At 38.2% G+C, this 12,413-nt stretch overlaps 1 protein-coding gene across 15 annotated transcripts in view; it reads right to left on the bottom strand.

Annotated features, from left to right (window-relative positions):
- TTC3 (tetratricopeptide repeat domain 3) overlaps nucleotides 1-12,413 on the bottom strand; it is a 126,423-nt gene that overhangs the window by 41,487 nt on the left and 72,523 nt on the right. For all 15 annotated transcript variants that reach the window (XR_016037151.1, XM_088835066.1, XM_088835075.1 and 12 more), the window contains 7 exons: nucleotides 11,461-11,597; nucleotides 9,114-9,440; nucleotides 6,449-6,700; nucleotides 3,733-3,779; nucleotides 2,699-2,755; nucleotides 1,531-1,604; nucleotides 110-274 (listed from right to left, as the gene is read on the bottom strand). Coding sequence is in view for 14 of the 15 variants with exons in the window: in XM_088835066.1 (XP_088691192.1) it covers nucleotides 110-274; nucleotides 1,531-1,604; nucleotides 2,699-2,755; nucleotides 3,733-3,779; nucleotides 6,449-6,700; nucleotides 9,114-9,440; nucleotides 11,461-11,597 (1,059 nt within the window). In the remaining variant the exon portion in view is untranslated. The remainder of the gene's footprint in view (nucleotides 1-109; nucleotides 275-1,530; nucleotides 1,605-2,698; nucleotides 2,756-3,732; nucleotides 3,780-6,448; nucleotides 6,701-9,113; nucleotides 9,441-11,460; nucleotides 11,598-12,413) is intronic.

Below are 12,413 nucleotides of genomic sequence, written 5' to 3'. Positions count from 1 at the left end.
CCAAACACAGATTCTTTTAATAGATAGAAAGGGACACAAATTTAAAACAACTTAAGATCTTTTACTGGCAGCATCAATGTAACAGTTGTAGGAATGTTAAGACACTTACTCATATAGAGTTGAACACTTTTGTTTTGGGTTTATGTCCCACAGCTTCTTATTGCGGACAACATACTTATTACTGCGCTGTTCATACAGGGCTTCAAATTCTTCTACATCCTGCCAAAGGTGATCAGGCACTACAAAGGGGCCCGCAGAATTTAAACTGCGTTTGCTGATAAAACAAACAAATTATTTTCTTGTGAATAATAAACTTCTAGGTGACCCAGAATAACATTTAAATTGGAATAAAGATAACATATTATTCAACTTTTGGATGCAAAAACAGGACTACCAGAGAATTTAATGCAGAAAAGTTAGCTTTCCACAACTTTAATCAAGAGATACCTGAGTACTGAGCAAATTCTTTTATTTATAATTACTTACTCATGCTATCAAGAGTAATTTTTTTTAAAACTTCTGGTTTAGGAAAAAAATCAATGTTGTATTAATTGTAACGTGTTAAAAAGCAAAATGAAAGGTTTTATTACAATGGTGATCAATTTAAGTTAAAGTGAGATTGAGACTGGTAAAAGGTACTTAAAAATTCTTTTTTTTTCTAAAGAGTATAAGAGTCTAGCACTCTGCAAACCTGGAGTAGTGTTGAGTGTGGGTTCTAAACCGGATTGCTGGTTTAAACTCTGGCTCTGCTGTGTATGAGCTTTGTGTCCTCAGGCACAGTCAACTGCACTGTGCCTGAGCTTCCTTATGTGTAAAATGCATATAATAGTATTTATCTCCAAGAAAGAAGAATGGATTAGATGAATTTATATATACATAAAAAGCTCTTAAAACAGTGCCTGGTACATAAGTGCTATCAAAATATAGGCTGTTATTTAAACTTAAAACAATCCCCCCACTGAAAGAGTCCATGAAAATATGCAAAACAACTGTTACTACAACTCATTTAAGAAATGTGGGGGGAAAAATTTGTGGGTCTTTGGTCCATAAAGGAATATGATATAAAAAACTTGTTGCTACTCACTAGTTTTATTTCTTGTATCTACCTGTCTCTTGAAAACTCAGTTTCAACAACCAGATCCACTGGAAATCGCTAATACCTAAGGTTGAACCATAATATTACATACAGCCTCCAAAATATCTTCCTAGTAATTATCAACAGGACATTCTCTTCATTGAACATTTTAAAGAGTATTTTCTAGGATTTTCCAACAGTATCCTGCACATAGTAAGTTCTCAACCCTATCAAATTAATGTTATCAACTCCCTGATTTTAATACAGTTTATATCAATTCTTAACACAGACAGCCCACACTATATAAATCAACCACAACAGGTCACATCAGGTTGTTATAACAGATGCATGTCTTGAGGCAGAGAAGTTAGGGAAATAAAAGACAAGTTTAAAGGACACAGATTAATATACCTTTTAAGTTAAAATAAAAGCAAAAATTTTCAGACTGTGCTTACATATGGTCTTCACCTGAAGTGACAGTTTCATTGTTTGGTGTGACTGAAGGTGTTCCAGATCCAACTAACATAGGCTGGTTTAAAAAACAAAAATGATAATGATTTTCCACCTTTACCACTAAAACTGATGAATGCTCATATAAATATGCACAAAAATTGCCAACATATATGACTTACCTAAATTTTCTTGCAAACAGGAACATACAGTAATTAAAATTTAAACAGCCAAAAAAACAGGCACAAGCTAACATTTAGACAGTTTCTAGAACTCCAAAAAATTTTAAACTATCACTGTGGAAACTCTCATTTTAGATAAATTACAGACATACAGTCAAAGATAAAACAAAAGTTGTACTGGAACTTTTAAGCTACTCTTATCCGCCCCTAATTTTCAACCCCTGCCTCCCATTTGATCCCACAAATTGTGATAGCCATTAAGAACCCACCATAAGACTGAAAAGTAATGCCCTAGTCATCTCATGGGTTTGAAGCAGAGTTTTAGGTGAGTGGAAGGAAGGAGTCTATCAATTCTGAGACTCTGTCATGATGGTTAGTATTTAGTTTTTTTTAAAAGTCTTTATTGAATTTGTTATAATACTGGCTCCTGTTGTTCATGTTCTGGTGCTTTCTGGCCACAAGGCATGTGGGATCTTAGCTGCCTAACCAGGGACTGAATCCTCTTCCCGGGCACTGGAAAGTGAAGGCTTAACCACTGGACCACCAGGGAAGTCTCAGCATTTTTACTTTGAATATTTAGGTAATAATTCCATTAATTAATAATAATATGCATCATGTCTTGTCATACAGATAGTGACACGAGGGCACAGGGAAGTCAATTTGCCCAAGGTCACAGAGATAATAAAAATAATAATTGGTAGAACCAAGGTTAACAACCCAGCCTTGGCCACACTGATGAACAGCCATAAAAAGTGCTACATTACGACAATGATTTCACTAGGAAAAACCTAGAAAATGAAAGGATAATAGTCTCTATTAAGAATTATTTATATAGGACATGAAACTTAAGCTTCCTCAAAATGTAGAAAACTGCAAAACATCTTCAAAGCCTAGGAAGTCTTTCTCTACAAAGTTCTTCAAAATATCCCAAGAACTAGTTAATTCTTATTTATAAATTCAATTAAGAATCAATACAGAAAATACTCCGTACCTTTGAACCTTTTGGTTTCTTTTTCTTGCCTTTGTTTTTTATCTTGGCAGAATTAAACTAAAAAGTAAAAAAAAAAAAAAAATTACTGAACACTCAAATAATAATATAATGAAGCTACCATATGTTATAAAGATACCATTTTGGTTTTCATAGACTGGTCCTAAGTTGAAGTACATAAAATGTTTACCAAAAATTAACACTTTAGTGTGTTAAGCCCCACTGTTTTGATTTATAATAGAAAATAAAAATGCTAAATGACACCTAATGCTATATAACTAAAATTAATCGTTCCAACTTAAGATACTGGTACTCATTTTCCACAAGGTTTATGTCATTTCAAGTAATTAATGAGATTTATAAAGTAATTCCAGCTATGTGCTTATCATATTTTAATGATTTTCCTTTATTAAGCAAACTAGACATTCTGCACTTGGCCAGACACCAGGGGACCAACAGTGAAATTAGAAGCAGCATCTAACTTCCCATGGGGTTATGTCATCTGTGCTTCCACAGTCAGCCAGATAGGATCTGACTGAACGAAGACAAAATTTTAAGTATAGACAACTTGATCCTAAAAAAAATCATTAAACAAGTATTTCTCTGTTCGAAAACTGCCACAAACTAATTAAGGAAGACAGCTCTGGAATTATTTTAACTTTTTAAGCTCAATTATAAGCCACTCAAAATCCATTTGTTTTCCTTACAGAACAAAACATAATTTTAATCATTACAAGGTAACATTTCATTTTTATGCCATCAGATGACTCAAGAACTCCCTTTCTATTGCTATGATTAACATTCATTAGTTGTGAAAATTTATGGACACTGTCTAATTTAAGCTGCAGAGTGTGCTGACTGTTGTTCCAAGAGGAAGATTGGGATTACCCTTTCTAAGAACATTGTCATGTTATCCAGAAGTCCTCCAGATTTGGTTCTGGAGTGCCTCCTGGGATGTAAACTAACACCAGGTCCTCCTCTCCTCCTTTGGCTGACGCAAATTAGAATGTAACACTGAAAATGATGGAATCACTTACTGGCACGTCACCACTGTCCTGTTTCCTTAATACAGTGCAGCAGCTGTCTGTTAGAAGATACAGATGGTTTTGTAAGGAAACGAAACTGCCGTACGATACACGAAGTCCTTAAAGAAAACCACCCCAGATACTACTAACATCCACTATGTCCTACTCCTTATTTGGCTTTGACACAAATTTAGTTTAGAAACCAAGAGCAAAATGGCTGACTCAGTGGAAAACCAACTACTAAGAATCACGAAATTTCAATCTAACTCAGTACAACTTGAGTTTTTTCTAGATACCAAACTCTATGTGTGCTAGGTACTGGGAATACAGAAATGTTTAGAAAAGTCCCTGCCATCAATAAGCTCATGTTCTGCAAACTACACAAGAGAGGCAAACACCACAGGCCAGTGTGCTAAAGGCCACAGTAAATGTAGTGGAAAAAAGCTGACAGAAGAATGAAGTCTTCAAGGGGAGCAGCCCAAGGAAGTGTCAGGGAGGGCTGTGGGGAACAGAGGACTTCAGATGAGCAGGCAAGAGGCTGGGATGTAAGCAGGGACAGCACAAGGCAGGTTTGGGAGCAGCAGGAAGTGAGGTGTACATTCCACAGGGAGACGGGAGCACGCTGCTGAGCCCAGACAGACACTGTGACTTCAACCTGCAGGCAAAAGGAAGGAAGTGTTTCCCAAACAGAATATTTAAGAGGATCAGACAGATGTTCTAGAAGAGTCAGCAGAAGCAGTGTGAGAGAGCGGTTTGGAGGACATGGAGACCAGTTGGAGACTAGTGAGATCATGGAAAGGTTATTAATCCTGGCCTAGGGAATGGAGATGGACAGGGAAGGGCAGATCAAGAATACAGCTTACTTGACTTGGCAACAAACTAGATAAGGGGTAAAAGGCAAGAGGAAGGGTCGAGACCAATTTCAGCATTTCCTGCTTGAAAATGATATATAAAGCATTATTATCTGAGATAAATCTCATGTGGTTTAAGCCATTCCAAGAGGGAGATATGCACACGGGATCCAAGAGAGAGTTTGGGTCTCCCAATTATCACAGCACTGGTGATGTTATTGAGCACTGTTAATTTATAAGATCAGTGGATTTTGAAGTTTTTAATCAATGTAATCATTCCTTTAAATGAAAGGAGATAAAATTGAAAATGTTGCAGTAAGGGTGAGAGGCAGAGGTAGTGGACTTGAAAATCTGTTGGCTGGTCATTTGGTTGGTGGCTTGCAACCCTATGACTGAGAGCAGAGAAACTGTCACAGCTGGATGGATTGGGTGTTTCAGGCACAGAACACAAGAACCAGAGAAAATGCACAATGAAAGGGAATTGTGTCCTGTGGAATTGTCCTGTGCGATCCAAACATGCATCAACTTTTGTAAGCTCAGTCCCAGAAAAGCATTTTATTCCCAGCAGCAGCAAGCTGAGAGGAATCAATCCAGGGTATCAAGAAGCATGTCACTCCCAGTCATGAAGCAGTGTCCTTGGAAAATAAATCCACCTATATCTGAGTGTGCTCTCTCCTAAGAACCAAAACAAAAGTAAGCTTTTCAGTTCCTTATACTGTATTTGACTTTCATAATGCGTAACTCTTTAGTATAAGGCCAAAACCTTTTCACGTACCCTTTAAAACAAATAGCATGAAATTTGAAAGTCTAACTCCTGACAATACATAAAGCAGACGTCTGATGAGAAGGGAAAAGGAAGAGGACAGGGAGAGACAGTATCCTATATTATCCTACATCCATATATCTCTTAAGATATATGTAGTACCAAAGTTAAGAAATTTAAATTCAGAATTGAAGGACGTGTCTAACTCTGGACATCAACTGTCAAATCCACCTCCCTGTTCGCAGCCAGGCGTGGACTCTACCCCTGCACCAAGGAGTTCCTCTTCCTGAGGAGGGGAACCCTCAGCACTTCTCCTGGCCCTCTCTTCTCCCAAAGTACAGTTACTTGTACATTCATTTTACTCCTTTTTCTAAACATACGGTCCTGAGGGCAAGGACTAGTGTAAGCATTTCTGAATTCCCTGTTATCACACCTAGCACACGGTGTTGAAGCAGCAGTAAAAGATTTCTAACAAATTGAGTTGGGGTGTAGCTGGGCCACAGCCTCCTTTTCTGACTTCCCACCGTAGCAGATGTGCTATCTGTTCTAGATTCTGCAAACACTGCCTCCTTCTGCAGGCCAATGTGCCCTTGAATGCTATAAATCAAACGATTTCCTAAGAAACTCCATCCCTTTAATATATATATAATCTTTGCCATTACACTGTCAAAACACCTACAATGAGAACAGTCCATGTAATGTATCCATCTGAGTGTCTTGACAACACTGAGATCCACAGAGTAAAAAGGCTTTCTGTTCTGTTCAGTCACTCAGTCGTGTCCGACTCTTTGCGACCCCGTGGACTGTAGCCTACCAGGCTTCTCCATCCATGGGATTCTCCAGGCAAGAATACTGGAGTGGGTTACCATTTCCTTCTCCAGGGGATCTTCCCGACCCAGGGATCGAACCAGGGTCTCCCGCATTGGAGGCAGACGCGTTAACCTCTGAGCCAAAAGGCTTTAGTGTATGAAAAAATCACTGTTCTTAATACTAACTTCCCCAAATAAGCCAGATACAGCATAATAATTTTCATCATTTTCTTTGTTAAGTATCTAAGTAAGCTAGATCCTTTGAAGACTTTTTCCTTAGACACAAATTGAAACTGTCCACATACCCATTATATCAAAGAACTCATCCAAGGCATTATGCAGTGCTGGGAACTTGTCTCTGTGTTCTTCCAGCAGCCATATTAAACACCGCGCTTCTTTCAGTGACGTAGGCTCATAGAAATAATCAAGTTGCTTTCCTTCTATAGAGCCTAGCTTATGACCGTATTTCTCATTCCAGAGAAAAGTCACGATGCTAAAATCAAGCTCCTTAAGAGGAGCCCCATAACGAGAAAAGAAAGGTCCTGTGGCATCTAAGCCTATAATAAAAACAAAACCCAAGTCAGAAGAAGGGAGGATTATTTGCTATAAAATCACATTCAGTTTCACACCTTGGAAAGCAGTTCTATTATAGTTTGCTTACATTTTCAGTGAAAACATTTAAATACTTGAGAATAAACTTATTCAAGATATTATGGATTTCAGAAACACCATTTCATATGAATATGCTAAATATAGTAATTCTTACCTATTAGTTGAAAAAGGTGGGCCAAAGGCTTCTATTATTCTAGCTATTTTTATTAGACTTAGGAAAAAAAGGAATTTTTTAGTATTTATTCTTATTTATTTGGCTGTGCTGAGTCTTAGTTATGGCATGAGGGATCTAGTTCCCTGACCAGGGACTGAACCTGGGAACATGAAGTCTTCACCACTGGACCACCAGGGAAGGCCCAGAAAAGGAATTTTTTAAAGGCATTAAATTCCTTAAAAAATATAACAGCAACTTTTCACTACTTCATAATGATTTTCCTTCCAATTAGTACAAGCTCGCTAGATTTTACAATGCTTTTCTACATATGTTCTATAATAACAAAACATCAATAATATATGGAACTTCCCAAATGCCTTTAAAACAGAAAATGGGTGAACTCTTCATCCAACACCTTCAAGAATGCACCTCATCCCCTCGAACACCGTGGCCCCTGACCCTCCTCACAAGATTCCAGGTGGTCACTATTCCCGATCTTCCTCCCGGCTCTACAACTCCAGAGAAAGGGGTGGCTGCACCCTCAGGCACTACTACTGAAAGGAGGTGAGCCTGCTGCGTGCTAACACAGGAGCCAAAAGCAAGGGCCGGCTCTGCTCTCTCCCCCTGCGTCTCTAACTCTGGACAGGTCACGGGCTCTCAGCCTACAAATGAAGCAGAGACTGCCAAGTCAAAACTACCCCAGACAGCTGGGCCTTCCGGACCCAACAGTTTTGCAGAGGTTATGTTACATGAAAAATCAGTGTATTTAAACACAAGAATCAGCGACCACGTAAAATACTCACATGGTTCTAGGTTTAAGGGAATCATGGATGAAGAAATAACCACATTCAAATCTCCATCTACAGCTCACATCAGAGCATGTGCTCAATGAGAGGAAGGCAGCAGATCACACCTCGTACTGAAATGCTAACCCCGCTTCCACCCACTTTAATCTTTGTTAAATAAAGCAAATTAAAGTAAGAAATATCAAAAAAATTTATCACTTCCTTGTCTGTTTAGTAGACACTAATGGCAACATCACTTGGGAATAATTTCATGGGGCCAGAAACCCATGGAGACATATGTTCACAGCAGCAACATCAGTGATCAACTACACCAAGTGTACTGCCACCTCACTTTGTCTCCACTGACAGAAACTTGGTACCACAATCTCTGAAACTCTATAGTGTTCCACGAGCTCCCGTCTCTAAGGCAGGTCAGGCCGGCAATCTCTTCGGGCCGCTGCTATGGCTCCCACTAGCCTCTTACCCAACAGCTGCTGACTGAATTGTCTACTGTGCTAGGCAGTGGCCACATCAGTCACAGGGATAAACAAGGCCATGGTAGGTGCCCAAGGACCCCATCCTCTAGGGTCAGTCGACAGCTTTCTCTGCCACTGCCTTCCATGGTCCCTGAGTAGGTCTGGTAAAGAGCCCGCTTGAAGGTTCTTCCTCAACCAAACTAGGAAAATCAAGACAGAGCACCTCAGTTTTATGATCCTGTGATTCATGCTGCTGAAAGTCAGCCCCAGGACATTTCTCTTGATCCTTAGATAGAGATCTGCCATAGGTGGTCCTAACCAATTATCCACAGCTCCATCCACTCTCCCCTCCAAATTCCACCCCTGAGCAGCTGACTCCAAGGGGTGCTATTTACCCAGGGGAGTGCCTAGTAGTCACAAAGTTAACAACTGTTAACAGAGAGTTGTTAACACAAAGTTAACACTGACAATAGTTGAGCATAACACAGGACTGGACTTTCTTACTGACTGGCCTCAGTAAGTTGACATCTTTCACAAAAGCACAAGGTAACCTATCTATAGAAAGAAAGTGAAGTCGCTCAGTCATGTCCAACTCTTTGCGACCCCATGGATTGTAGCCTAACAGGTTCCTTTGTCCATGGGATTTTCCAGGCAACAATACTGGAGTGGGTTGTCATTTCCTTCTCCAGGAGATGTTCCCAACCCAGGGACTGAACCTGGGTCTCCCGCACTATAGGCAGACACTTTACCATCTAAGCCACCAGGGAAGTCAACCTATCGATAAGGTAACCTAAAAATTGTGAACTTCAGGAAACAGTGCTTTTTAATCATACAAATCTGTAGTTCTACATTTAAAAAAATCATAAATGATAGTAAAATGAAGGATTCAGAGGCCTGTATTTATCCTCCTACAGAACTGCATCTCTACAATTAAGAGACATACCAAAGCTATTAAGTTTCTGGATCCAGGTGGCTAATTTTGGCTCCACTTCTTTAAGTTCACTCAAAACATGCAGAAATACCCTTGTCTTTACTCTGTTCTTTTCTTGGATCAAATGACGAATGACATAGTCCACTGCTTCATTCAAGAAATTTCTGCTAGAAAAACACGTTGTGTAGTCTTCCGTGGTTAAAACCTTCCAAGAAAGCAATTCTTTGAGAAGCTTGGAAGTATTCAGTATCCCAGATTTAATCTTGTCAGCGTACTGCTTTATGCACTGCAGAATTCTGTCATCAAGGAACTGGCAACTTTGGACATGGTTGATAGTTTCTAAGGATGAATAACACTGGTTAGTAAAAAGGAGAAAGAGGACCAATTTGCAAAAACATAAACTCTGAAAAACTTAACCTAACATTGTGTGTGAAAGTGAAGTCAAAGTGCTAGTCACTCAGTTGTGTCCGACTCTTTGAGACCCTGTGCACTGTAGCCTTGCTAGGGTCCTCTATCCATGGAATTCTCCAGCAAGAATACTAGTCTAGGTAGCCATTCCCTTCTCCAGGGGATACTCCCAACCCAAGGATCGAACCTGCATCTCCTGCATTGCTGGCAAATTCTTTACTGTCTGGGCCACTAGGGAATTACATAGCAATATAATCCATGACTCGTATTCTTTATGTTGTTTTAAATAACCTAAGAACTTTTAAATTAGATATATAAAGTATTTAACTTTAAAAGTGCCTTTAAAAGACATGAAACTTCACAGTAAATCAAACATTATCAAGTATCTTATTTCCTTCACTGGTACCACTAATGTAACATCAAAAACTTAGTTCCTCTAGAATAAGGTTACTTTCCTCAACAATATTAACAGAGCCTTACCGACTACTCAAATTTTACACTCAATAAATACGTTTCAGGCATAAATGTAAAGCTTTTTTTTCCCCCTGGAGTTTAAGGGATCATTGCTTCAGTATAAAGACAATATTTGGTTGAATCTGGATAAATATGTGTTATTTATCTTACTGCTGAATCCTAAATCATAGACCTGTGGAGTTAACGACTGCAGTATCTCAAAAGTGCATCTTCCTACCCAGGCATTTCCCCCCAAAAGTGGCCATTTAGCCTCTTGATGCTAATATAGTAAATAACATACAAATACAAAAAAATATATAATGTAAATGATGTTCCCTAAATTTTTTTTCAGTAGAAAAGACAGTTCTGATTAATTTCTGAAACATTAATGGAATAACCAGTCAATCCTAAAGGAAATCAACCCTGAATATTCATTAGAAGGATTGATGCTGAAACTCTTAATACTCCGGCCACCTGATGCAAAGAGCTGATTCTCTGCAAAAGACCCTGATGCTGGGAAAGATTGAGGGCAAGAGGAGAAGGGGGTGACAGAGGATGAAATGGTTGGATGGCATCACTAACTCAATGGACATGAGTCTGAGCAAACTCTGGGAGACAGTAAAGGACAGGGAAGCCTGGTGTGCTGCAGTCCATGGAGTTGCAAAAAGTCAGACATGACTTAGTGACTAAACAACAACGAGATGAAAAACAAAGACAGCAAGAGGAAATATTAACGCTGGCAACAGTCATCATAGTAGAAAATGAGAATAATTTACTTTAACTCAAACGGAAAGTAGTCCTGGGGATACAGTGCACAGTACAATGACTATCGTTAATAATACTGTTTCGTGTAGCATGTAGACCTTGAAAGTTCTCATCATGAAAAAAATATTCTGTATGTATGGCGGTGGATGTTAACTGGATTTATTGTGGTAATCATTTTGCAATATATAAAATATCAAATCATTATGTTGTACACCTGAAACCATACATTAAAAAAAAAAACACAAAACTTGAAAGTAAATGTGTCCACAGGGACAGTAAATCACTGAGACTGCTCCCATGTTGATCAGGGAATGCTGATGAGATGAGCATAAAACACGAGGTAATCTCTCTGGCATCTTATATGAACTGCTTCTTTATGTGAAGCAGCATACTTCAGATAATCAGTGGCTAATTTAAAGTTCAAACATACATGTGGAATTTCAAATACTATTTTCATGTTCACTTTGGAGATAAGGGAACTGAGACAATCTGCCCTGAGTAAGTGGTAGGAAAAGTGTTTTCAATTCCTGTATATTACTTCTAAATTCGACATTCCTTACACCACTCCCCTCCCCATCGGAGGGTAATCAAAAGATGCTGATAGTATTAAAATACCAAGGGAAATCTAAATTTCAATTCAAGTATTAACATAAAAGCCCAACAAGACGAATATTTGTTCACACTTTTAAGCAAGAATGTGTGATTCTCATCATGCCTCAGACTCCCAGCATACCTCTCTGCTCTTCAGTTTTTGGTGGGTTACTTTCCCTTAAGTCCTCTTCCAGTCTTTCTTGTGCTAATATTTTTGCTTCCTTTTTTTGGAGCTTTCGCTTCAATTTTTTGTCTTCTTTCAGCCTCAACTTCTCTAGGCTGATAAATAATTATAATTAGTGACAATTCACTTTTGTTATGAACTCAATCAACTACTTTCCTTTGCCTACTGTAGAAGCCAATCTCCAAACAATAAACTAGAAGTTTTCTTTTTTAGTTAGAACTTGGGACTATATCCTCTGTTCAATATAAAAAACTTTTGACACATGGTCAATTCAGTCAAAACAAGTGTACTTGTTTCATAAAAACAACCACATCAATGACTAAGTGATTTCTAATTAAGGATGCATATGTAGATCATACAGATATTATACCCATGGACAGAAGATACCATTAGGGTAAAGAGGAATGGTAAAAAATTACCATGCAAGATAATACATGTAAATACTCATTTCCACCGTAAAATATTTTCACAACCCAATAATGATCCACAACACTCAAATTTGGTCAATACAGCTACAATAAATTCTCTTCAACAAATAACTCATCTTTTCTTTAGCTTTTTCTTGGTCACCAATGATTAAAAAAAAAAAAAAAGCTTCTTAAAATGGAAAACAAAAAGCAGGGCAAAAAAGAAAAGAAAAAAAGGACTGAATTATTTGATTTGAACAAGAAGATAACAGAAAAGTGACTGATTTTGACAGTTTGTTGAGTATTTCAGGGTAAGAAAGAGTCACTGGTTCAAAATGTTTGCTGAAGACAGCAAAAGGAAAGATGTTTTTGGAACGTAAGTGTAAACAACTGAGAGCTAAGTATGTAATTCTTATCCAAATGCCAAATCTACTGAACACGTCATTTCATAGTTCAAATGTCATAATTTTACTTATAAGTTCAATCACTAAAAAATGCTTCTTA

The sequence above is a fragment of the Moschus berezovskii genome, chromosome 1 (genome assembly GCF_049115385.1).
Source record: "Moschus berezovskii isolate FMDL1 chromosome 1, NW_MosBer_1.0, whole genome shotgun sequence".
NCBI classification, from domain to species: domain Eukaryota; kingdom Metazoa; phylum Chordata; class Mammalia; order Artiodactyla; family Moschidae; genus Moschus; species Moschus berezovskii.
Note: the sequence above shows the minus strand (reverse complement) of the source record. Positions and strands in the feature narration are given on the sequence as shown.